The following is a 27,706-nucleotide window of genomic DNA, read 5'->3' on the forward strand; positions in this document are numbered from 1 at the left end:
GGGAATATTGTATTATCATCCCATATGCTATTAGATTAGACTAAATTTGAGCTCATCCCGTTTTGCATATGAGCATGTTGTTTTAAGTTGTTAGCTCCTCAGAGAAAAATGGTCCAATTTTTCTGCTATATCCATATATGAAACATACATAGTTCGATAGATAGACGAGCTTTCTAGCATCTGGTTTAATATTGTTTCTAGTATCGTACGTAAATAATTGATCGGCTGACTTGATCCGTACAATATTGTAGACAAGAAGGATTCACGTGAAACGTGATATGTACGTGCGGGAGATATATTAATAATTATAACAATTATAATATTCTAAAGTAATTTCCATAGGACCGTAATAAAGACTAAAAACAAAGGAACAATGGGCTTTACCAAAAAAAGGCCCCGCTTTTGGGAAAGTTACTTGATCAACTTTCTCAAAGTTGATGTTGGGTAGATTGGTGCGATGTCCAATGGCCTGGAGAACTCTTTAAAGCAGTAAATGCCAGCTGGTCAGCAATTGCAAAGGGAAGTCTCCTAAAATTATTAAATAATAATAATAAAACATGAAAAAATTTCCAAGTGATTTGGTGGAGTGATTCAGGTCAGGGGATCTCTAATCTCACCATTCCCCAAGAAGCGAATAGGCAATAAGCTTTCGTGTGCAGAGTGGGAAGATAAAGCGTAGATTTTTTTACATAATGACGTGTACTATTATATTGAATATGAGATGACAAAATGACGTAGATTCATACTATTAATTAATTTCCTATTATTTGGAAAACAGTTAAATATTTATGATTAGTTTTAATGTTTGAATTATTTGACTCGTGTAACTCCAAAATCGAAGAGTTACATCGCGGGAGACAAACTTTTTTTCCTTGCCTGCCACTTCTCTATGGTGATTTGAGAGAATCTTTCTAACCTCTGGACGCTATTAAATTTGGCCATCTACTTACATATTGCTCACTGGATTTTAGAATCCAGAAAAACATTCTAGTCATGGAATCCAAACTCTGGCGAGGCCGAAGCGACCTTGCTTGTTATTCAGGAAGCTCTTAATGTGAAATTAAAGTTAAATCTCGTATTAATTAGGAGGAAGGTACTAAGTTCCACGTTCTCTCAAACTTGACGTAATTTTTAAAATGGCCATTGACTTTGAAATAAATTAATATTAAATTTTAATCAAATGATGATTTTAACAGATCATGATCGTTTACAATTATTTGCTAGAATTTGAGAAAATTCAGACAGGTGATCGTAAGATATTACTTATAAAATCTACATAATCGGATAAGTGATTGAGCAGCTCATTTTTTATATGGTCAAGTGGATCATATAAGTGATTTATCACAATCACATACAAAAATTCTTTCTAATTCAAATAAATAATTATAACCACATTAATTTTGAGAGAATAAAATAATAAATTCTAACTTTGCTTGATCGTTAATTAATATGGGCCAAATCTACCTGATCAGATAAGTGATTGAGACGCTCATTTTTTATATGGTCAGGTGAATCATATAAGTGATTTATTACAACCACATATCAAAATTCTTTCTAATTCAAACAAATAATTATAGTCACATTAATTTTGAGAAAATAAAATAATAGATTCTAGCTTTGCTCGTTAATTAATATGGGCCAAATAGTACAAAATTTTGTTAGATACGGAATTCTATCACTGTTAAATTGGCCAACTAGTACATATGTAGCTCACTTCCGATCGGAGGATTTCTCCCTACATTCTTAACGTACGTTCTCCGACTGCTATCATATGTTTCTAATTGGTCAACAGTCCTTGCCCCTAAAGGGTTAAATAGTTGCGGCTACCTCCTATGGTTTCTTAGGAAGCGTTAATTTCCACCGATTTTTTTCCTTTTCCTTCCCTTTTTTCTTTCTTTTTTTTCGGATAAGGGGAAAGGCCCACCTTTCTAATTTGTTTTTTTTCTTTGTTTATCTAATCCACAAACAAAAGGACCAGAATATAATAACCCTACACTTACTATTAATCCTTAATAACTAGCTAGACTTATGGTGATCATGCATGTAATTCAAATTTACATTTAAAAAAAAAAAACTTTACTAGGTTAGCAAAATTCAGCATATCTAGTCAAGTCAAGAACTGTAAAAGGAACAAATAATAAAAATCAATTATAAAAAACATATCTAGCCTATATTGGCCTCATAGTAATTAAGCTTTAAACCAATTATACATTTGGAAAGTTTACTTTCTTCTCAAAAAACAAAATAAAATTATACATTGTTCATACAACTACAAGTACATAAAGTTCCTTACAATACTCCAACAAAGCCTAAAAAAGCAAACGTTATAGCAAACGACCTGAATCACATGCACTCATGATACTATAACACTTCATTATTTATTTATTATTTTTTTACTTTTTCCAAGCCAATCAGACCTTTAAATAAGAACTACCATACACTTTGGCCGGAAGAACATGTAAGAAACCTAAGCTTTAGAGTTGGTGGTGTCCGTCAAGACATCTTGACTAGTGATAGCAGAATCAAGACTTGGGCAGGTCAATTCAGTATTAGTCATGGTGAACCCGGTCCCACTATCTGTTTCTAACATTTGTTCACGGTAAATATTTTTGTTCTGAGAAACACAGGTGGAACTGACAACACTGAATAATACCACCTTTGGGTAGCTATGCTCACCACCGGGATTGATTTTCTCCTTCGCAGCGTCTGCGTTCTCTTGTAGGTCCAATGCAAAACTGAGCTTTTCCATCACATCTTTCATCACGGGCCGTTGGTTCACCTGATCACGTACACAACTCTCTGCGACCTCCACATATACCTTGAAACACTCGGGAGCAATCTTGCCCTTCAGATACGAATCAATAATTTCACCAATCGTACCTCTCTCAATGCATTTTCGGGCCCAGTTGGCCAAGTGGCATTGCTCAATCTCCAGTTTTTGATCCAATGCTTTTCGCGCACATAATACTTCAAACAACACCACGCCAAAGGAATACACATCAGATTTTTCTGTTAGTTGTTGACGCCGTACATAATCCGGATCCAAATACCCCAAAGTACCCTTTACCATGGTACTGACTGCTGTGTTATCTTGACCCGTTTTGGACAACCCGAAATCCGAAACCTTGGCCACCCATTTTTCGTCCAACAGAATATTGTTGGATTTCACGTCACGGTGGATAATGGGTTGCTTCACGCCGGTGTGCAGGTAATTCAAGCCAGACGCTGCCCCTACACAAATCTTGAGCCTTTGTTTCCACGAAAGGGGATCGTCTTGAGTTTCATAGAGGTGGTGGCGGAGAGTCCCGTTGCTCAGGTAGTCGTAGACGAGGATCATCTCGCCCTCCTCATCGCAGAATCCAATGAGAGAGACAAGGTGGACGTGGCGAAGCAGAGAGAGCATCTCGATTTCTGTCCAGAATTCACGGAAACCTTGTTTTGACTCCGGGTTCAAGCGCTTGACCGCCACAATCATGGTACCATCGTCAATGAAACCCTTATACACACTGCCAAAGCCACCGACACCAACAATTAATGCTTCATGGAAGTTGTGGGTTGCTGTTTTGATTTCGTCTATTGAGAAGTGGCGGCATAGTTCTTCGGGCAGTGACGAGGCTCTTGTCCTTGTTGACTTTCCCTTGTCTGGCTCGGGCCAGCACCAGCACTTGGATAGTGGATAGTAAGAATCGTAGCGCTTGGTCTTCCTTACTTTCCAGAGAAGCATGCAACACACTAGAGTGAGCACAACCAAGAAGCCTACACCACTCCCAATGGCAATGATTTTTGTTTTCTTTGTCTCGGACTCGCTGGCTGTTGAAGCAGGTTGTTGAGCCGGCGGTGGAGAGGGCACACTTTCAGGATTGGGACCTGCAAGGTTTTTGTCATAGCCGCTCAATTTGAACACTTCCACGGCGTTTAAAATGACATCGGCGATGCCGTAGGGAGATAATCTAGGTAGTAGAGCAATGAAGAGATTAAGCTTGTTTTGGATATATACTACATAGTCCTTGTACACAGGGGTCTCATTCCTTTGGGTCCATTGAATTACATCAGCCCATTCCTCGGCTATCTTATTGTCTATATTGATTTGGAATACCCTTTGGCTGGGTTTTGTAATTGGGAACACTATTTCGCAGAAATGGAGCCTCACCAAATAATGGAATCCTGGATCAACGGATAATTTCAAAGTCAAATTAGAACCCTGGTTCTTGGTTGTGTTTGGACCCTTTGACAGTGCACTCCGATAGATATCATCTGGTGCAGTGTAATTTGATATCTTTGTGTATCTGGGTATGAAAGATACCTGATGAGGGTTTACGCCTCCACTCAACCAAGAACTATCTTTCTGCTGGGACCATTCTCTAAACATCCCAGTGTCTGCCGCCGCCGATATGAAGCCCCCGCCTACGTTTAATCGAACAACCTTCTCGAGTGCCATATCTTCTTTTATGGGGAAACCAGTATCTTGACCGACTAATTTAGGGACCGTGCTTGGACCTTCTGCCCCATAGTAGAGTTTGTCTGGCATGGAAACAATCTCAATTCCATTAATAAAAACATAGGACTTACCAGAAGTGCTTGGAAATGGGATGAACGTTAAATTCAACTTTTGATCCTTTCCCACGTTGATGCAGAACTCCTTAGAAAGTGTTACTTCTTTCAAGGAATTAGCAAGGATGGAAGCACTGAAGTTCTTAAGTAAGGTGAACGAACCGGCTTTGACAGTGAAAAAGTCCCGAGACCCTTCAAAACCTGGGTAAGAAACCGGGTAAAAGTAGAAGCGAACGAATTTGGGGCCAGGGGTGAGATGAAAGTCGTACATGAATTGGGAATAAGATAAACGGGCAGTCGAGTAGGGGACCGTGTTTACGGAGCTGTGGGGTGTAGAGGCAATAGATTTGTGATCAGCTTCTTCTATTGGAGTGAATTTGGAGCGTATGTCTCCCATCCACTCGCGCTTACTGAATTGATCCGTTGAGTTGCTAGAAGTGCCGCAGTTGAGGGTAATATCATCAACAGCGACGTAAGGGGGTGTAGAAGTAGAGACTGAAGAGATATGAGCAAGAAGGGAGAATGAGACGAAGACGTAGAAGAAAGGGGTGAGCATTGAGAGGTTTCTCATGGCAGCAAGAGATCACTGACTCTAAGAATTAGAGAGAGCAGGACAAGCTCCTTTTTGTTCCAACCATAAAGTTAAATAACTGAACTATTGAGAATTGACAGCCCATTTACGGGGATTGAATGTGTAATTTAAAATTCTATATATTTTCTTTATTGTATGGTGTTTGTTTTGTACCTTAAACTGGCATAGGGTAAATATCAGTTCTGTCATATACAAAAAGAATTAAGGGAAAAATAAATAAATAAATACAGCTAGCCTTCGGATATTTATACAACACTTCTGATACGATTTATATATCACTACAAAAAAAATTGGATTTTACCATATTTACAGGTCGCCACGTGTAAATGATCATTTGTGCGAGGCATGATAGATCTCGCTGTGGCGAATTGTACAATTTGCCACGTGTACAGTAAAAACACGTGGCCAATGTGCCACGTGTCTCACAGTACATGTGGCATTTTTTAAAAAAAAATTAATTTTTTTTTTAAAATTTAAAATTTTAATTTAATTTAAAATTTTTTTTTTAAATTTTTGTTGTTAATTTCTTTTTTAATAATTTTTTTTTTAATTTCTTATTTCCGCCCAAAAATATCACAAAATCTATTTTACCCAAAAATATCATAAAATCAAATTACACAAATCAATAATTAATAACGTGTTTGTCACTAACAAAAAATAATTATACAAAATATCTACAAATTTGAAGGGCATCCCTGCGGATCACGAGGTACCGTTCCAGGCGTATAAATCTGCGTGCTCGAGCTGCCACGTGTATTTATACACGTGGCTATTTGGACACGTGTAATAAATACACGTGTCTGTCTGGCCGCGTGGATTATTTCCACGCGGCCATGTGGCCACGTGTATTTATTACACGTGGCCGGATGTCTCCCTGTTGCATGTTGTTACGTTTTCATTATGACACGTGGCAAAGTGGCCACGTGGCTATAGCAACTGCTATTGTAGTCACGTGGCGAATGCATTTGTTTTTTGTAGTGTATGCCACGAACAAAACCATGATGTAGGGTCAGATATTATTTTAAGTTCATATGTAAAAAAAAAAAACAAATTAATTTCACCCATTCTGCCACCTAACCCAGGAATGGGGATAGAAAGAGAGAAAAAAATTCACATGTGATAATTGAACTCGATCCTCCTTTAACGAATAAAAGTAATCAATTCTCATGTTGGAATAAATCTTTCAGTAATTTTATTCTTAATGTAGACAACCAGATATCTAAGAAAGTTATTCTCCATTTTATTTCGAAGTCCTTCTAACTTTTTTGTTTTTGAACTTTCCCTTCTAATTACATTTAGAGAAATGATTCATTTTCATTAATTTCCTCGTTGTCTTTCTCTTACAATTATCATCCTACTTGTTGATTTTTCATATTTCATTAACTACAAAATTTAAACTTTTTGAACATATATAAACTACAATTTGTTTCAAGTACTGAAACCTCATCATGGAAAATTCTAAAAAAAAATTGGAAATATCATCATTTCATTACATTTTAAGTTTTACTATACCAAAAATTCTAATTGAAGCTTTAACTTGTTTATTTCTTTTATTTCTCTTCACATTGTGTTAGTGTAATAATATAATAAAGTTTGTTCTTCCACACTGTGATTTTTTATTTTATTTTTTTAATTTATAGTTTATACATTTTAATTTTATCAAGTGGTTTAATATGAGTAACTCGTAGAAATAATCATTTCGATCTATTTTTTTTTCCTTAGTTAAAAAAAATTTAAATTATTTTGAATGACAACAATGCTTTTTAATTTTTTTTTTTTTTTTTTTTTTTTTTTAATTTATTTCAAAATTGGGGCACCCTTTCCCCCTGATAATAAGTCCCTAGTTCAAACTAGATATATCTCACTATTTGTTTTATTTTTTATTCCATCCTAATTCTAAGTTGTCTCTACTCATTATATGCCTCAAATTCCAATCAGGTAGGGTTGTACATGTGAATGCGAATGATAATGATCGTATCCGCATTATTCAGTTATCACTTTTAAGTACGTAACTGCATCTGTATTATACATTACTAACCGTTATCCGCATATCAGGTTTTTGGGCCTTTTGGGTCTATTTTAGTCTTTTAAACATTTATTTTTTTTTTGTCTCTAATTATTAGATTGTATATAATATTTTCCATATTGTCTGCAAACTAATTAAAATGCATTGACCAAGAGCTGTAATGTTTCTTTGTTGGGAGCCCGATTATTCTTTTCTTTTTAATATTTTTTTATGATTAGTGGGAGAGTCAATCTATTTGTTTAGAACCAAAAATAAAAAAGAAACCATAGGTCCCTACTCGAAAACGCTCTCATCGATCTCTCTCCAGGAAAAAATAATAAAAAACAAAAACAAAACAAAAAATCCCCATATTTAGTCCCTCCTCCCCCTTCCCCTCAACTCCCCTCTTCCTCAGCCTACCCTTTCATGCTTCTTATGAGGTTCAAACTACCTCCTATCTGTCTCTTTTGGGGCCTTATCAATCGTATCTGATGATTTATATATTTTGGTTCCCTATCGACCCCTCCTCCACCGCCAACCATTCGGATTCAACCTCCTCTAATTGTTCCCATCCTAGAATCCACCATTTTTTTTTTTTTGAAATTTTTGAATTTAGGTTTCTCAAATACAGATCTGTCAACTTTAGGAAGCTCTACCCTCAGACACGCCACTCCACCTTTCTCCTCAACCTCTCCACTTCCATCCACCACTGGTCCCATCTGCATCTCACCCACATGCACCGACGCATGTCCCACACTTGCCCACAAGTATGTCTCACTCATTTGTGCATGTTTCACACGTGTCGACGTGTGGATAGCCCTTCACTGAGCGCGACGCTTTATGTCGTCTAATTTGTTGTCTTCTCCCATTGCTGCTGGTCTCTTGGGGTGGTCTTCTCTCTTCTTGCCACTTTGAGCTGGAGCATGGCCACCACGCGCCGGGGTGTGGCCTCCAAGCGCGGGAGCTTTGGACCAAAGATAGGAGTATTTCGTTGGTCCCCTATGTTGGTCTTGTTGTGTTGCTTTTGTTTTGTTGTATATTTGTTGTTCTTATATTTTGGTCCTTCCCTTTGTTTGTGCATGTTTGATGTTTTTGTTCCCCTTCAGGCATTTGGGTAGGGCTTAAGGGTATCAAAGGGTCATGCTTCTATCTAAGTCCTTTGTACTGGGGGTTCAAATAGGGTTGAAGGGTCTTGTGACGATCATGTTCATATCCACACTTTTTTTTACAGTCTTAATTTGTTGGCTGTCACGTTTCTTAGTGTTCGTGCCAAAAAATCAATAGGGCAGCGTCTTTTGTTTGATGCATTCTCTTTTACTTTCTATTTTCTTTTGTTGCTTTGATACTTCTTGTTGGGTTGTCCACCCCTAATTTGTTATTCTTGGTTGTAATTTTTCTATATGTACTTACAAAAAAAAATAGAAGAGAGATAGAGAACATATATCCACTAATTCCTTAGGGATTATGAGCTATAATCACTCTAGTTTCTGCCAATAATAGAACAAAAACTTGAATCGATAAAAAAATATATGATCACCAGCCCATTTTGTACCACAACTCATAAATCTGGACATCTAACCTACAATTTCTTTAATTGCATAAACATAAATTACAAATTCAACACAAAAAAAAAAAAAAAAAAAAAAAAAATTACAATTTCAAAACACAAAAAACATAAATTTAGTTTAAATGTAACATATATTCAATATAGACACCAAAATAACGACATTTTGGTGAATTTATATATATACCAAGATATGCACATGCGTTTATTAATATTGGGTACAAACTTGATCATTCCTACTACTTTTATTACATGTTAGCATCTCAAAAAAAAAATGCTCTAAATGGCTCAAGTTAGCTATATTTAGCTACTATGAGCCATTTTAGTACTTCTCCAAGAGAATAACAAAAGTAAAATTTTGCTATGGTGAATAGCCATGTTTAAAAGTTTACTGTAGCACACTAAAGAGAATAAAATAATGAAGGTTTTAGTTTTTTCATTGTTTTCTCACTACAAAAAAACTATACAATTGGCCGCGTGTCTACAGTACCTGTTACTGTAGACACGCGTCCAATTAACCACATGTATATAGTACACGTGGCTAGAAGGGGGCGCATCACAGTTGGCCGCGTGTAATTAATTACACGCGGCCAACTGGACACGTGTAATTTATACACGCGACCAATTGGCCGCGTGTATTTTTTACACGCGGCCAGTTGGCCGCGTGTATTTTCTACACGCGGCCAGTTGGCTGCGTGTATTTTTTACACGCGGCCAATTGGCCGCGTGTATTTAATACACGTAGCCAATTGTTTTTATCAAATATATATTAATAAAAACAAATTTTATTAAGTTTTGTATATGGCCGCGTGTATTTTTTACACACGTGGCTAATTGTTTTTATTTTATATATATATATATATATATATATATATATATATATATATATATATATATATATATATATATATATATATATATATATATATATATATATGTATGTATATATACGTATAATAGAATTGGCCGCATGGCCTAAAGCCACGCGGCCAGAATTTGCGAAGGTACGTAGCAGTGGCGCGTGGGAATTGTCCCGCGCGCCACTGAACAGGAGTTTCAAATGAAAAAAAAAAAAAAAAAAACGTTAAATATACATGTTCTCTCTCTCCTCTGTATCACTCTCTCTCTCTATCTCTCGCTCTCTCTCTCTCACGGTGTGTTCTCTCTCTCTCTCTCTCTCTCTCTCTCTCTCTCTCTCTCTCTCTCTGTATCGCTCTCTCTCTCTGTCTCTCGCTCTCCCTCTCTCTCTCTCTGTCTCTCGCTCTCTCTCTCTCTGTGTCTCTCGCTCTCGCTCTCTCTCTCTCTCTGTCTCTCTCGCTCTCTGTCTCTCGCTCTCTCTCTCTCTGTCTCTCTCTCTCTGTCTGTATCTCTCTCTCTCTGTCTCTCTCTCTCTCTGTATCTCTGTCTCTCGCTCTCTCTCTCTCTCTCTCTCTCTCTGTCTCTCGCTCTCTCTCTGTATCTCGCTCTCTCTCTGTATCTCGCTCTCTCTCTGTATCTCTCTCTCTCTACTGAACTTGCTCGTACGTGTGTTTTCCTCATCTTTTTCTTTTTTTTTTCAGTTATTATTATTATTTTGCTCTAAAAATAAAGAATTAAATTAAAAATACAATCAATTATTTAAAAAATAATTAAATACAGATTTAAATTAAATAAAAAATTATTTTTTAATTTTTTTAAAAAAACATATTGCCACGTGTATAATAATACACGCGGCCAACAGTTGGCCACGTGTATTAAAATACGCGCGGCCAACCGTTGGCCGCGCGTATTTTAATACACGCGGCTAATTGTGCAGTTAGTCTCAACCGGATCTACCGCGTGTATTTACGTGGCCACTTGCACGCGACCAACAGTTCGCCACATGTACAATGATCGTACACGTGGCGAACTGCAAGTGGCGAAAAACAATTTTTTTTGTAATGTCTCCTCATTTCATCTCTCTTCCCTCTTCCTCAACGCTCCATTCTTTCTCTCTCTCTCTCTCTCCTTCATAATCGATTTTATAATATATATATATATATACCCCATATGAGGTTCTTCAAAGCAGACACTAGTGCACTCATTTAGGGGTGTAAATCCGGTTCCGGTTCCCGGTTATTGGCCAAAACCGGGAACCGGAACCGGGGTCCCGGTTATTGGATTTTCAATAACCGGGACCAGATTCGGGTACCTCGGGTACCTAGACCGAGTTTTTTTTTAAAAAAAAAAAATTATATTTTTTGGGCCTGTTTTTAGTATTTTAGGCATTGGACCCCTTTTTTTTTGGGGGGGGGGGGGGGGGGGGCTTTATATATTCAGTTATTAGTTATATATACAAAGAGTTGAGTGCAGGTTTTGTTCGTTGGTTGAGGGACTTCAGCTCAGCAGGTGGCCCTGTGAAGGCTAATGCACAAGCAGAAAACACACTGAAAAGGACACAAGGCACACCAAATTTAGTGGCAGTTTCAGGGATCCAACTCTGGATGATATCAAATAGAATGAAGTCTGGGGGGTCATTTTGCATTAGCTTTTCTAATGGTAGCATCTGCTGATCTGCTACCATTAGAAATACAAGTCACCTGTCACAACTCACAAGATACCTGATTAAAAAAAAAACAGAGGGAGCTATCTTAAATAATAAATGACTGATTAAAAAATAGAGGCTTGTTGGATGAAGAAACAAAGGCAGCAACATAAAACAAATCACTGCCAGGAAAAATCTTCACCAACCAAAGCAAGAAAAATCCAAAACAGCAGCTATCTAAATAATAAATAAACATTACAAGGAGTAGACATTAAGCCTCTCTTGACAATAAAGCACAACCTATCACAAAGACATTAAGCCATCAAACAGTCTCCATAATGTCTGAAAATTACAAAGATCAACTACCTTTTTTAAACAAACCAGCAATCAAAAGTTCATAAACATTAAACATATTAAGAATTAAAAAAGTTCAAACCCAAAAGTTCATAAACATTAAACATATCCAAGCATGGTCTGTGGCTTTTTGTAGCTCTCCTCTCAATCATCAATAACTACAATAGAAGAAAAAAAAAATGAGAATGAGTAAAATAAATAAATAACAAAAATGAATTAATAATAATGAAAAATAAAATGAATTTATAATCATTTACCATGCTCATCAAAGATTTCAATAATCTTCTCATACTCCAAGTCTTGATTGCCCTTTAACCAGTCTTGAGTGCAAATCAAGGCCTCAACTGTCATTGGAGATAATGAACTCCTAAAAGGATCTAATATACGTCCTCCATTGCTGAATGCAGACTCGGATGCAACTGTGGAAATAGGAATGGCCAATATATCACGGGCTATCTCTGCGAGGATAGGATATTTGGGTGCATTAACCTACCACCAAAGTAAGATGTCAAAATCTTTTGATGTTGCTTCACACCCATCCAAAAAATAACGATCTACCTCCGACATACACTCCAAGTTGTTCTCTTCCTCAAGGTGTTGAAATAGGTCATTCATATATTCCGTCTCTGCAAGTGTATCATCAGTGTTATTTCCACTAGCATCTAAAGATGTAACAGTTGAGCTTTCCAAACTCTCATCAAATTTAGACAAACGCCCCCCATATAACTTATTGTATTGCTCCCACAAACGGTTCAAGAGGTCTTTCACATTTGTCTCAATTTCTTTTGCCCACTCAGGGCCACTGCATTTGACCAAAGAATATTGTAACGCCTTAAACTTGGTACGTGAGTCAAGAACATGAGCAACATACAACAATAAGTTAACCTTATCCATAGTTCCCCAATACTTTTCATACTTCCTTTTCATATCCCAACTCACTGCACTAAGGATAGAATTAGAACTCATGCATCCATCAGACAATGTTTTTATAATAATGCAAAGTTGAATGAAATATGCATTGGAGGTAACATGAGTTAAGGCAGAAAACTTTAATGTTGCTTCATAAAAAGGTTTCAAAAACTTCACAAATTCCCTAGCATTTTCTCACTCATCATAGCTAGGAACAACAAAAGGATGACCATCTTCCTCCCCAAGTCGAGTAAAAGCTTTTTCATACTTCTCAGCCGAACTCAACATCAAGTACGTAGAATTCCATCTTGTTTGAACATCTAGAGACACCGTCTTCGTACATTGAATTTTTTCACACTTTATGCACTCTTTAAAACTTGCCATTCTCTGTGCTGAAGACCTCACAAATTTCACTGCATTCCTAATATTAGAAACACAATCACCTAATTTTTTCAAGCCTTCATTTACAACAAGATTTAATATATGAGCAGCACACCGCATGTGGAGGAATTCACCTTCCAAAATAGTAGTTCTCTTATCCTTAAACTTTCTTCTCATATAATCAATAGCCACATCATTGACTGTAGCATTGTCAGCTGTAATAGTAAACACTGATTCAATCTCCCACTCTATCAATGTATTCTCCAAAATTCTTCTAATATTTTCACCCTTATGACTTGAAATCAAGTTAAACTTGATTATTTTCTTATGCATTTTCCAATCAGAATCTATGAAGTTAGCGGTAACAACCATGTAGTTCAAATTTTGAAGAGATGTCCATGTATCAGTAGTAATGCAAATCCTTTTTCCCCTCAAAAAAGCCTTCAAATTAAGTTTTACTTCCTCATATAACTTCATGCAATCCTTTTGTAGAGTAATGCGACATGGTAAATTGAACCTTGGTTCAATTCCATTCATCAATTCTCTAAACCCATCACTCTCCACATGCCTAAAAGGCAACTCCTCCTTAATGAAATATTGAACAATCAATTTTCTTATTTTTATCGGATCATACTTCATAAATCCCAATTGGTTGGTATTGCTATTGGTACTACCATCCTCTGACATTTTCTTAAATGACGGTTGCAATAGAGTTTGACCTTTGGGTATATCCGGTTTTCTAAGTGGGGAGGTTGGACAGTTTTGAAGGTGTACCTTCATAGTTGAAGTGCCATTTCTCCAGTGACACGCTAACATCCTATTGCAATAATTGCATTTTGCCTTAGGGTTATCCGAGTCAATTGGTTCCACTTTTGTAAAGTGCAGCCATACTTCCGACTTATTCACACAATTTTTTTTTTTTTTTGAGGTACCCTTACCCAATTGTGTTTGCGAGGAAGACAAGGGGGTTCCAACAGTTGTAGATGGTGCTCCAGGTTTGTCATGTGACTCGGTAACATTTTTCATAATAGGACAAGTTGTAGGAGTCTCATTAACGGTGTTCTCCATCTGTTAAATGTTAAGATTGTTATTTCTTGTTAGTCTATTAAGAAAAATTCACCAAATGGAAGAGTAGAATATTTAAGAAACAAAATATAAATCATAGATTCATATATAGTGTAGAATTCAGATTTAATAAACCCAAATTATACATCAATCTAATCTAATTAAGTATTTAAACAAATACTTACAAATTGAAGGAAGACAGAATGAAAAGCAGAGAGTAAACAGAGAAAAAATAGAGAAAGATGATTAGCTTGTAAGCTGAAGTTTTCTTGTATTGATGGATGTGTAAATAATGTACTAGTACACGGTATTTACATATGCGAGTTTACAAAGAAGATAAGATCAACTCTAAACTAATTTAGTTACAAATACAGCTGTCAATAACTAAATACAAGTGATTTAACTAATCTAGTTAAAACTAACTGTAATAAACTGGGTTTTCTCTTATAGGTTTCTCCCAATACCCATATGTTCTACTGAAAACACTAGAACAGGAACAACGGTTCCAAGACATGCACAAAAAGAAAACAAACCCCTTTTTTTTTTTTTTTGATGAATAATTAAACTATATTGAATTCAAAACAACTGTACAAACTCCAAAACCACAAAACAGAAAAAACGAGCAAACAAGCTCTAAAACTTCTCAAACAAGCCCAACAAAACAAGTTGGAAACCAGACTATAACCAAAACAACACAGTCAACAAGACAGGAAAACATGAAAAAACAAACAAACAGCTGGAACTTAAGACAGAAAAAACTCAACAAACCCATTTAACCAAAACCAACAGGAACATAACTTCAGATGTTTAAAATCTATAAAATCCCCAAAATCCAGTGCAGATCAGAAGTTCAAATGCAAAGTTAAAGTAGATCTAAAAAAAAATCTAGATCTAACCTTTGCTCCGCCTGCTTCGGTGCTTACTTTGCTCCGTCTGCTTCAGAAATCATCAGATCTGTAGAGAAACAAAGACGAAATCACTAAGTCAGTAAGTTTTGTTCTTCATGTCCAAAACCCAGTACAAAGAAAAGAAGAACTGAAGAAGAAATGAATGCAGCGTGAAAACTAAAATAATAATAATAATAATAATAAAATTAATAATAATAATAATAATAAATAACAAAATAACAAAATAAAAAAGAAATTAAAAACCCACCTTAAAAAAGAAATGAAGACAAGATCACAAGAAGAGTGACATTGGCAGAGGAAAAAAAAAAAGGAAAGAAGAAGAGCGACAGCAGCCGAGCGGCGGACAACAAAGAAGAAGAGACTGAAGAGTGAAGAGTGACACTGTGGCAGTGTGGCGTGAGTCAGTGAGTGTATGATTTTAGATTTAGGGTTAAAAGTTAAAACGACTAAACGTAAAAGCGTAAAAGGGAAGGCGGTATTTTTTTTTTGTTAATAATTTACAACCCGGTCCCGAGTTCTCGGATTAACCGGGTCTTTTGAAAACATGAACCCGGGACCGGGACCGGGTACCTACCCGGTTACCGGTTTTCCGGGCCCGGTTAGTGCCCGGATCTGGTTCCGGTCCGGTTATAACCGGCCCAGATTTACACCCCTACACTCATTAGCTATCTAAGCAAGTGCATCTTATATTATGAGATGGGAAGTAATGATTATCTTAACAACTATTTTATGCCTTACTTCTATATAAGCTAGTGTTTGTGCTTATGCTCAAGCCTTGTTTGTGCTTAATTATGCTCAAGCTTATGTTTTTCTACTTCTTCAAGACCACTCGCATCATCTAACGGTAAGAGCATTTTTAGTAGACTCATTAAATTTTATTAACTAAAATAGTTAAAAATCATTTTTTACTATTTTTACTATTCATTTTTTTAAAAGCATCCCTCAACACCCTAACCATTTTAGCTATCCACTTTTACTATTCCATTTAAATATTATTTTTCAAAGAAGCATTTATATTTTTGAATGTTTGTCTTTTCCCAATAGTCTTATTTGGAATATTTATTTTATCCTAACGATCATATTTTTTAATTATTTTTCTTATCCTAATAGTCATATTTTTGAAATATTTTTCTTATCCCAACAGTTATATTTTTCAAAAATTTGTCTTTTCTTAACAGTCATATTTTTATTTTTATTTTTATTTCCTAACGGTCATATATTTCAAAAAATATCATAGCTTTCAATATAAATTAACGATAGGATAAGAAATAAAAAAGCAAGAGAGAAATGAAAGTTTGCTATGAGTTTGAAAAAGATTTTGTTTTTTTTTTTTTTTTTAAAAAAAAAAAAGAAAAAAAAAAGGAAGAAAGATATTTTATTATTTTTTATTCTTTTGGTGAGCAAATATTATTCACTAAAGTCGGTGAGTACTGTTTATTCACCAAACCAAAATCACTATTTTAGTAAGGCTATTGGGGAGGGTGTTTTTTTTGTAGTTTTTAATAATTTAGTTCACCAAAATAGTAAAAAAGTTATTTTTGTAAGTCTACTATAACTGTTCAAAGTTGGTAACTTCCGGTCTTCCACTCTGACCTCCCCATGTCTTTGTCAACATCTCTTTTGAATCTGGATCCCTAAAACTTCTTCAAATTTTATAGTTTCAAATTGTTAAATCTTAAGTATTTTTCAACTGACAGTCTAGAATGTGTCACCTGTCACACACAAAATAAATGGTCAAAAAAGAAAATTTAATGAGTTAATGAAATAAAGAGAGAAAATAGATGCTATCTCCATCTCCAATCTCGATCCGGCGGCCTTAAACAATCCCCTTTCCCCTTCACTTTTGTTTCTTGATCCGGCCTTAACAATCCCCTTTCCCCTTCACTTTTGTTTTCGATCCGGCGGCCTTAACAATCCCCTTTCCCCTTCACTTTTGTTTCTCGATCCGGCCTTAACAATCCCCTTTCCCCTTCACTTTTGTTTTCGATCCGGCGGCCTTAACAATCCCCTTTCTTTTGTGTGTGTGTGTGTGTGTGTGTGTGTGTGTGTGTGAGAGAGAGAGAGAGAGAGAGAGAGAGAGAGAGAGAGAGAGAGAGCATGGGTGCTGTTTCGGTTGGGGTATAACTAGGGTTACATTCGCCCCTAAGTTTTCGATTTGCTGATTTTTTTAATAAATTTCTCTGGGTCCTTATTAAAGAGTCTCATATTGTTAGGATTCCCTTGACTTGTAAAGTTTATAAGTCATAGACATCTCTCCTCTATTAAGGTGTCTTTTGAGGGTGAGTTAAGTTCATTGGTCCTTGATATTATATCAAAACAAGTTCCTTGGGTCGTTGTTGGGAGATTTTTTTTTCTTATTGTTGTCTACGTGTTTGGCCATAATGTCATTTGTTAGGGGGCATATCAAAGAATCCCACATTATGGACATTCATCATCTCTCAAAGCCTTTTTTGAGGGTGAGTTATATTGCTGCTTTGTCAGGTTTGATTATAATGGTAGAAAATAGTTCGATTGAATTGTCGGTGGGTGTTTTTCGATTTCTGTTTCGGTCAGATTCTTTTCGATTGGATTTGCCGGATGGGGAAAACGTTTGGGCTATTGAGCTTCGGTCAAGGGGAAAAAGAATTTGTGGGCTGTGTACTGAACACTTTAGCCGAAACTAGGAGAGGGTTTTGGCTTGATTTTTCTAGCTTGCTAGATTTCAACCAAGAAAAATGACTCCTACATAACAATTGTACACATATTGTGTACAACTATTGTGGAAAGATCACTGCTCTTTGACCGAATGGGCCGGGGTAGGACCGAAATTCCACGTGCTGAGGTGTTTTTTTTATGGCTATTTTTTTGGGATTTCGGTTGAAGTGTGTGATGGTTAGTTGGTTGTTGATTCGGTCAAATGGTGAGAAAGAAGAAATTGTTCTATTATTTTGTATGAATGGGAAAAAATACTGTCCATATTAAGTTGCCATCTCTGATGGTGGTGTTCAATTAACCTGGCGAAGAGAGTGGACCTGTCGCTGTTGGTGACGAAGGTTGGGGCCAAGCAACGGCGAAGAGGGCTTACATTTATTATTGATCACTATAGTTCATCAATGTCTTAAATTTTCATTAAATTTGTCATTTATTTTGTGTGTGATTGGCACGTTTTGGCTGTCAGATGCAAAAATTTATTTATTTATTTATTTTTTAACAAAAAATTTGAATATTTCATTGATGCAAAATACTTTTAAAATTAACAATTTGACAATTTTGAAAAAAATAAAATAAAAAATTAAGGGATCCTCGTCCTACATCTCTTCCCTCTCTTTTGGATTGGGATCGTCTACGGCACAGGTATAATTAGTCGGAATTTGGGACCACTAAATGTGAATAAGTGGTGGAGCCCCCACACGTGGAGTTTCAATGACATTTACCATATAGCTCATGCTTTTACGAGCCTGCAAATTAATCGTATCACACCACAAGAGATTTTGGTCTTTTCCGTCTGGTTTATTTTATTTTCTTTAAAAAAATAAAAATAAATAACCTACCTCTCAACCAAAGAATAGTACTCTTGCTTCAATTAATTGTGTCCTTCAACGGGGGTCTAATACCTTAGCGGCCGGATCTCCTAAAATTAGCGGATTAATTGATTCATATTATAAACTCACTTGCAACAAAGAAAAATTCAAAAACAAAATGTACGAGCAGACATGTTTGTTGTTGATTCCTCTTGGAAGTAATTGATCACTCGATCATTCCACAACCATCTGCCATTAAAACACATGCACATACACATACACACGGATTCACAATCCTTGCAAGAAGTAATTAATACAGCTAGCAAGCATGTCTTACAAAAACAAACAAAAGAAAAACCCAATTAGAATTGGAAAATAGGATGTTAGGGAAATTCCCAATGACACGTGAAAACCTCGGACTCAGGGTAGGGTTCAGCAACCCATGAGCGGGGTAAGTTAGGACGGAGGAAGAGGAGAATTCAGACATTAAATGGGGGGCTTTAAATGAGGTAATCACCTCATTTAAAGCCCTTGTCTTGCTACTTGATGTCGACCGCCGCCGTTTAGGAAAGCATGAGCTGTGACAGGAGATGACCGTCTGGGTCCGCGGAAGAGGATTAATGAGGAAAAGATAAGCATCTCAGAGTAATAAATGACTGTACGGATAAGGAAAGGAGAAGGATAACCAGATAAAAGACAATCCAAAGAACAAAAAAACCAGGCAAACGACTTTCTTCTCTAGAAAATTACCCTTTCCCTCTTGTTAATTTTCTCCTAACTTGATCGTTGGAGGGGGCGTGGTTGGGAAACCCCACCGGCCCTTTGTCTTGCAGGGCATAGACGGAATCTCTTCAAGGTTTATTGTCTCAAGCAATTCAAAGTCCGAAGATCAACCAGAAGCTGACACGTCGCACAAGAAAATTTTAGCATCAACATAGGAGAACAAGTGCTACAGCTGAAAGGAAACACATATATAATTGCCACGATTCCGAGGGGGATTTTACTATGGCTTTGGATTTCATCAGCACTTGCTGTAGATACCATTCTGTACACATTTATGGTGGTCTGCTTTGAATTCAGCGACGCATTTATTATAATTCGGAGCGGGATTTATTGACGACCCACATGCTTTAAAGACTGGACTGTTCGGATCAAGGGGGTCGCCAATTTCCGGATCCGGATCAAGCAGCCTGCTTACGTAGGGGTTCATCAGGAACTCTAACTGCAAGTCGTCCTCGATCAGGCATTCATTGAGGCGGCCATCGCACCGGAAAGTGGTGTTGGTCTTGACAAGGACAGCAGCAGCACCACAACCATATCCGTTAAGGAGTATCATGAGCATGATCGCAAACACTGCCAGAGGAGACATAATTATCACTCCCTTCGTGTTATAGACCTCCATGTTACCTCACTCTCTGCTTACTGATCATTCGCATACAGTAGTGTGTACCCTGAGAGGCCTACTTATAGTGTTATAGATCTACACGTCACCTACCGGAAATCAGTCTCAACAGATTGGCGCCGTCTGTGGGAACAACTTGTGACGTTTCTTTACAAAAATCCGCTATGGTGAACACTAGATCAGAAGCGAACAGAGTGTCTCGGGATGCTCAAAATGCCCGAGAGGAAGGAAACTCAAACAATCATCAGATCGCTCGGCTGAACGAGAGGATAGAGCAGATGGCCAAAAGTATCGAGGATTTGGCTACTATGAATGCCATTCTCCAAGCTCGGGTTCCGGAACTCCACCAGACAGTCACAGATCCAGAAAACCAAGAGGTCCGCAATAGCCACATCGGAGAGCGACGAGAGGAGGAAGGACATGGAGGCAGCCAAGTTGAGAGGTTCGGAGAAAGAAACAACCAAGAGGAAGAAAGGGCGGTGCAAGGCATGATCGCCCGGTTAGAACAGAGATGCAATGTTCTGACCGCTGCTATCTAACGGAATGATAAGGGAAAAGCTTCCCTGGTCGAAAATCTTTTGCAAAAGACTACCTCCCCATTTACCGATGATGTGGCCAACATTTGTCTTCCCGAGAAGTTCAAAATCCCGGAAATCCCGTTTTATACAGGCCTTGAAGATCCCGTGGAACACCTGGATAATTTCCGTGCTCACATGAACCTTCACTGAACACCCGAGATGGTGGCATGCCGAGCCTTTCCACTTACCCTCTCGGGTAATGCCCGCGATTGGTTCAGAAAACTTCCACCGAACTCCATCCGTCACTTCGACGACCTCGGAAGGATGTTCCTCACGCAGTTCATGGCCGGGAGGGTCAGGAGAAAGCCATCTGGATCCTTGATGTCACTACATCAGGGACCCGAGGAGTCTCTCAAAGACTTTTTTATGAGGTTCAACCAGGCGCGGCTCGAAGCTGAGGCAGCAACCGATGACTTTTTATATACGGTGCCCTTTTTCAGGGAATCCGAAAGGATGGAGCTCTTATGGCTGATATAGCCCGAAAGTCCCCTCAAAATCTGGACGGCTTCATGAGTAAAGCCGAGAAGTACTTCAACTAGGAGGAAACACTCCGAGCCCTATTGGGATCCGAGCAGACTCACCCGTCCACTTCCGAGAGTCAGAAGAAGAAAAAAGATCCTCGAAAAGAAGAACGTACGCGTGTTCCAGAAGGAGAGGAGGCCAGACCAAAGCGAGACCGGGAGTTGCTCCGAGATCACAACTGGACCCCCCTCAACGCTCCCATCATGGATGTTCTCCTGGAGATAAAGCGAGACCCAATGTACCGAAAGCCCTGGCCAGTACTCGTAAACCTGAATTCACCATATGCAGATCAGTATTGCGCTTTCCACAATACTACCGGGCACCGCACCGAAGCTTGCATTTCCTTGAGAATCTTGATAGAACGCTTCATAGAGAATGGGAAACTTGTCCGATTTCTAGCAAACCAAAGGATTCTACCTATTCCTAAAAAAAAAAATTGTACTAATTTAAGAAATTACATTTTTCATCACGGGACGAAAAAATGCATAATTTTTTTTAAAAAAAAAAAAAAACAAAAATTGAAACCATATAAAGATCAATACGTTTATAAATAAATAAATAAAGGCCAAGGGCAAGGGCAAAACAGTCAAAAAAAATGTATTGATCTTTATACGAACAAATATGGATAATATAATTCAGCATGAATGGCAGCTCGATTCTAAGCCTCCATATTTTTCTATTTTGGGAGGCATATATCATCCAAAAAGAAAAAAGAAGAAAAAGATGCTAGAGTGGTTTTTTTGTCCCCTGACTTGTTCCAGTGGGAGTTTTGTTCCTCCCGGCTAGTTTCCGGTGGAGGTTGTTGTTCTCCTAGCTGTTGTGGCTATGGAGTTTGTTTATTTGTTCTTTGGTTGTTGTTTTTCTTCGTCTTTTTCTTGGTTTTGACAGTTACAGTTCGTTTAAGTCGTCCAAGGGAGTGATCTTTGTTCGTGTGTTCTCCGGCTTTCTTTGGTGTTAGATCTACTTGGTTTCGCTGGAGTTCTTGTGACACGACTCTTCCCGTGTTGTTCGTCGTCAGTCTCTGTTCCCGTCGCTTCATCCTCCGACGGTGTTGAACCTCCACGCTCGGAGCGTGGCTTGCACGCGCGGAGGGTGTTGCTTGCGCGTGTGGGCCACGCGCCATTTTTCCGGCCGTTTGGATGGTTCTTTTGGAAGAGATGTTTTCTGGTTGCAGCAGGGGAGGCCCGAGTGCGGTGCGTTTGGCTTTCAAACGATGATCAGGAAGGATCCTCCGTTTGCCGGCTTTGCATTTTGTCTCTGTTTTTCTGTATATTCTTGCTTCTTTTCACAGCTTACTTTTGTAATGGGCTAAAATTTACTTGGGCATTTTGGTAGCATTGTTAGCTAGACCAGGCCCTCTCATTTTAGGTGGATTGTTCTTTATTGTTTAGAGAGGGTCATATGTTTGTTCTTATATTTTTAGCTTGTTGCATTAGTAGCTGCTTTAAGCCAGGGTTGTTCCTGGCTTTGTGTTTAGGGATTCTTTATCTCTACTCACTACCTTGGGCCTTTGGGCTTATGTTGCAGATTTGGGACTGTGTGTTTGCCTTCGGGCGTTTATGCAATGAATGAATGTTCCCGTTCAAAAAAAAAAAAGCTCTAACCAATTATGCCTACTTTAATTTCTTTAGCAGGCTTAAACAAAATAAAAAATAAAAGAGAGATGATATCTGTTAATGATAGTTTTCGAACAATGAGGTCTCAAGCTCTAATTGGATTTTCGACCGGAAGAATATAGATGTCTGCAAAATAATAAAGGCTTGTCAGGAGTTGGCCAGCAACACCTTCTTCAATGGTTAAGTCAGTAAAAGCTTTTAAGAAAGAGAGTAAATAAATTTTAGAGAGAATTCAATACCTTAACAGTAGAAAAATTATTCTTATATATCCGCATTATTTTCTCTAAACTTATTATTCTAGTCTCAAAGATTCTCTGCATTAATTGCTAACACATGTGGATTTTTTCATGTTCAGCAATATGACCTCGCTGGGGTGTGCCTAATATGGTCTACTGGAAACATTTGAGGTTAGTTTGGCAAACTACTCAAACTTTTTCTCTATTTTTTTTCAATTCTCCCAAAAAAAACATTCTAACTTTAAGAGCCCCTTCTGTTAGGTCATGGCAAAAACCAAGGGTTTTCAACCTACCAATAAGATATTGACACATCATCTCAAAACAAAAAAACTCAAAAAATTAGAGTGTTGTTGAAACATCGAATCTGGACCACGCTGAGAACCCCCTGCCCAAATCCGCACCACCACAGCCAGGCCGAACACCGCCGGCACCGCCCAGGCCAGACCACGCTGCCACCGACCGGGTCGAAACACGCCGCCACAGCCAAGCCAACCCCAACTCCTCCGACGTGGGTCTGGACGCTTCCAGCAACGCCCAGGTTGGAAAACGCCACCAATGCCCGTGCCGGACCACACCGTCCAGGTCGGAAACCGCCACTGTCCGGGTTGGAAGACGCCGTCACAGCCAGGCCAAACCCGGCGGTGAGTGACACCCGGATAAAAGGGTTGGCCCGAAGGCCACCCCCAGGTTAGGGCCAACCACAGACCCCGGGGGTGGCCGCGCAGAGCCAGGGGTGGCCATCGGGCCAGCCCTAGATGGATCTAGGGTTGGCCCGAAGGCCACCACCAGACCCCGGGGATGGCTGTACGACCGCCCCATGGACCAGGGGTAGCCGCGCGGCCACCCCCCACCCCCGGCCAACTTTGGGTCCAAGAAGAGCCGATCCTTCCCGTCCAGGGACTACCCACCTCGTTCGGCTCCGTCGCGTCGTCGTCTTCTCCTTCAAGTTCCGACGCTGTGGAGTTGCCGATCTCGGGGTCCGGCGTGGCCGCGTGGGGCAGTGGCTAGGAGGAGAATTTTTGGTTTTTGTTTTTTTTTTTTTTTTCTTTCTAAAGACCAAAAGGGTGAAGGAAGGAGGATGATTCGGTGTTGTGCCAACACTTAATTTTTTGGTGTTTTTTTTGTTCCTTGCTGATCTGTCAACTTCTTATTGGTGGGCAGAAATGTGTTGGTTTCTGCCAGTACCAAATTGAAGTTATTCTCTCTAACTTTTTTACACTTTTTATATCATATCAATTATTTTTTATTATTATTCAAATAAAAAAACCCACTACAAAATAAAACTTTTTCACTTTTCTATAAAATATTCCTAAATTTTATATCACATCAATTACTTCTTAATACATAACACAAAAAAAATTTCAAATAAAATTACTTATCAAACATGTCCTTGGTATTTGATAGAGATAACTTGTCACTTGTACAATCTGATTTGATCAGTTAAAGTACTTGGTTCATTAAATACTTAAATATTATTAAATAAAGAAAATCTTGTGTACTTTAATGCTCCTTAAATAACCCAGCTGCTGATATAAAGATGCCCCGAACCTTGGAGGCTCCGGGTTTTCCCCGGCTCTAACATTGAGGTCTCCCTGGCCTTTGTGGTTTACTGGGGGTGGGGGGCGCCCGCTATCCGTGATCTATGGCCCCGTTTGAAAACCCCCTTCCCCTTGGGTTTTTTTTTTGAATGATTGAAAATTAAAATTGATGTGATATAAAGTTGATATAATTTATATGGAAAAGTGAAAAAAAAATTTGTATTGTAGTGAGTTTTTTATTTAAAAAGTAATAAGAAAGTGTTGATGTGATATAAAAAATAAAAAAAGTGAAGAATGTTTTAAAGTTGATGTTTTTTGGGAGAAGTGAAGGGAAGGGGAGGGGAGGGGAAAGTGGTTTTCAAACGGGGCCTATATGTGTATGTGAACTAGTATCATGTACCAGGGTTTAATTCCCTTTTACACTGTTTAGACGCCATGTGATCATGATGACTTGTCGATTGGGCCCACTTCTCAAAGGGCACTCTTCCCAAGGCCAGTGAGTGATTTCTCCCAATATCTAACAATATCTAAGGGCTAATTTGATAAACAATTATCGTTCTCCCTCTATTTCTTTTCACTTCTTTTAAAAATATCAAATCAAAAACATTCTAATTTTTTTATATTTTTTATATCACATCAATAATTTTTTATTATTATTCAAATAAAAAAATTCACTACAAAACAAAACTTTTTTACTTTTTTATAAAACATTCTCAAATTTTATATCACATTAATCACTTTTTACTATACAATACACAAATATTCCCCTGCCCAATTACTTACCAAACAGCCCTTAAGTGGCCTGGGTAAGGATGATTGATCATTTCAACCCAAAAATAATAATAATAATAATTTCCTGCGAATGTCGTTTATCTTCCAACTTTAGCTTTACAAGTGCCAAGTGGGGCATATTATTTTCTTTCTCTTTAAAGGGCATATTAATTCCCTTTTACCAAAGGCAGGATAGCCCTTGGTAAAATGTTCGGACGATATCTCGGATGTCTCGTTTAGGAAAATAAACAAGTAATGAACATCAATCGGGTACAAACGTAATCATTCCTACTTTTATTGCATGTTAGAAATATGATACCAAAGCTCCAAATAAATAGGATGAAAGTGCCAAGTCATGTAATGTTAGGTCAGGATTCTCTATCATTTTTTTAAAAAGATAAATTTTTAAATTATGTGAATTTATGTCGTTTTATACATCGAACGATGTAAAAATACTACATATTAAAAATGTGACATGTTACTAATGAAAATTGAATATATTTTTACTATATTCTTATATTTTATGTCGTAGAAAAGCTTTGAGTAAAAAATTGTCTTTTAGATTAACAAAAAATAAGCGTCAACTCAAAAGTGAAAAAAAAAAACTTTTTGAAATGATTTTTTTTGTTTTTCCTTGATATCATGTCATATCTTTAATAGGTAACATTTTTACACCGTTTGATGTAAAAAAGGCTTGAATTCACATAATTTAAATATCTAAAATTTCTTTAAAATTGTAGATCAAGGGTTTTAATCAGATCGGGATCCATTTTGTCAATATTAGTACCGATAATATTAAACAAATAATTAATCACTCACGCATGTAAATAAGAGAATTCCAAAGACATAGAATAGGAGATGAACTCTTACCTCTACCCTAAGATAAACTCCTAATACAAATAAGAGGAATGCTACATATCATCCCATTGTCCTCCTTTTATCCTCCAAAAATTGATGTGACTCTTGAAATCACCATTGAATTTATGATAGATCATTATTGGATTTTGATCCAATGGTGATTTTAATAGCCACATCAATTTTGGGGGGACAAAAGGAGGACAAAGGGATGATATGTAGCATTACTCTACAAATAAACTACTTAGAGATAACTTCAACTCTAACTTGGAGAGACCTATTAATAAATAATTTTTACACCAAAAAGCTACAAATAATTAAAAGACTCTGACTTAAATAGATAACTATAACTATTTTTATTTAATTAAACTACAATTTCTCTAAGATAAACTAATGCAAGTTATGTCATCGTCTTCTACATGCCGTACAATTTTACTTTCATAACAGAACAGTACCCACTAACACTAGTGTGACACTATTCACCTACCAAAACAATAAAAAACTATTAAAATTTTCTTTTATGCATCACACACAACCTCCCTTTTGATAAAGATTATTTAAATAGAATAATGAAAATTGATAACTAAAATGATGAAGCTGAAATATGAGTCAATTGTTTGGAGACAAACTTTCTTAAATAACTTAATTTAAGCCCCTAATAGCTAGTAGAATAGCCTCTCTTTTTTTTTTCTTTTTTTTTTTTGGCTTTTATAAATGTTGATCTAATAACTGATTTTTGTTTTTTTTAAAAAAAAAAAATTATATGAGAGAATAACAGAAATATTCTAAATAACCGTTCTCATCCAAGATGCCTAGCTCAATTCCTAAAAAATTGTATTTCTAATTAGGTAATTAGTTCTCACCCAACTACGTACACAAAATGTACTGATCTTTCTTCAGCTAGCATAGCAGCTAGATTATATTTCTAAGCCTCCATATCTTTTGCCCTAAACACATTTTTCTATTTTAGGAGTATTAATATACCATCTCAAGCAACAAAGAAAAGAGTAATATTAGGGATCTTCTTTTTATTATTTCAAAATTAATATGACTTTTAAATTTATCATTGAATTTGTGATGGATCATTATTGAATTTTAGTCAAATAATAACTTTGAAAATCACATAACTTTTTAGAAGAATAAAAAGATAATCTATAGGCTCCTAGCATTATTAAAAATAAATAAATCAAAAATAAAAAAAAAATACTTAATCAACCAGCCGTTTGATAACTCTTTTATAAAAAGGATGATAGAACAACTAGCCTGGTTGTAACCGTCCGGATAGAATAAATAAAATTCTTCAATTTAAATGAGAATTATTGTCTAATCCAAAAAGAAAGAAAAGCTACATATAATTTCACAAAACTTTATGAATGATTACTGTAACTTTTAGTAATTTGATTTGATAATTCCATACTGATTACATATATATGCATAATTCTTCCGCGGAATTCGTTTTTATTCTTAATTTGGTTTCTGATGCATGGCTTGCATATATATACTTGCATGCATATATATATATATATGGCATCCATTGAGGGTTTTTCTTTTCGATCATTAAATAAAATAAAAGCACTACTACAACTAGTATATAATATATAGTATTATAGTAATAGGTTAATAACATCTGGTGGCCTTTTTGGAGCAGAAACCAATGGCAAACTGTCGGCAGAAAAGTAAATTGCATATATTCGGGATTAGGTACCCCGCTAGCTCCTATGATTTAGCATTTAAGCTTTTAACTAATTATGATGTTCATGTACCTACTTTCCACTTTCTTTAGACTAAAATAAAATAATAATAATAATAAATAAAAATAATAATAATGCTCGATCAAACGAGTAATGTGAGCTAGC

At 37.0% G+C, this 27,706-nt stretch overlaps 1 protein-coding gene and 1 long non-coding RNA gene across 2 annotated transcripts; both read right to left on the minus strand.

Moving 5' to 3' along the window:
- Positions 1-2,188: 2,188 nt before the first annotated feature.
- LOC133859578 (receptor-like protein kinase FERONIA) lies at positions 2,189-5,150 on the minus strand. The gene has a single exon (XM_062295019.1). It carries the CDS (start codon positions 5,120-5,122, stop codon positions 2,468-2,470), a length of 2,655 nt encoding a protein of 884 aa, XP_062151003.1. The 5' UTR covers positions 5,123-5,150; the 3' UTR covers positions 2,189-2,467.
- Positions 5,151-11,405: 6,255 nt separating this feature from the next.
- On the minus strand, positions 11,406-15,105 carry LOC133862003 (uncharacterized). Its single transcript, XR_009899106.1, has 4 exons — positions 15,080-15,105; positions 14,821-14,878; positions 11,827-12,195; positions 11,406-11,727 (listed from the first exon to the last, which is right to left on the minus strand). It is a non-coding gene; the product is annotated as an uncharacterized LOC133862003 (long non-coding RNA).
- Positions 15,106-27,706: the final 12,601 nt, after the last annotated feature.

The sequence above is a fragment of the Alnus glutinosa genome, chromosome 2 (genome assembly GCF_958979055.1).
Source record: "Alnus glutinosa chromosome 2, dhAlnGlut1.1, whole genome shotgun sequence".
Taxonomy (NCBI): domain Eukaryota; kingdom Viridiplantae; phylum Streptophyta; class Magnoliopsida; order Fagales; family Betulaceae; genus Alnus; species Alnus glutinosa.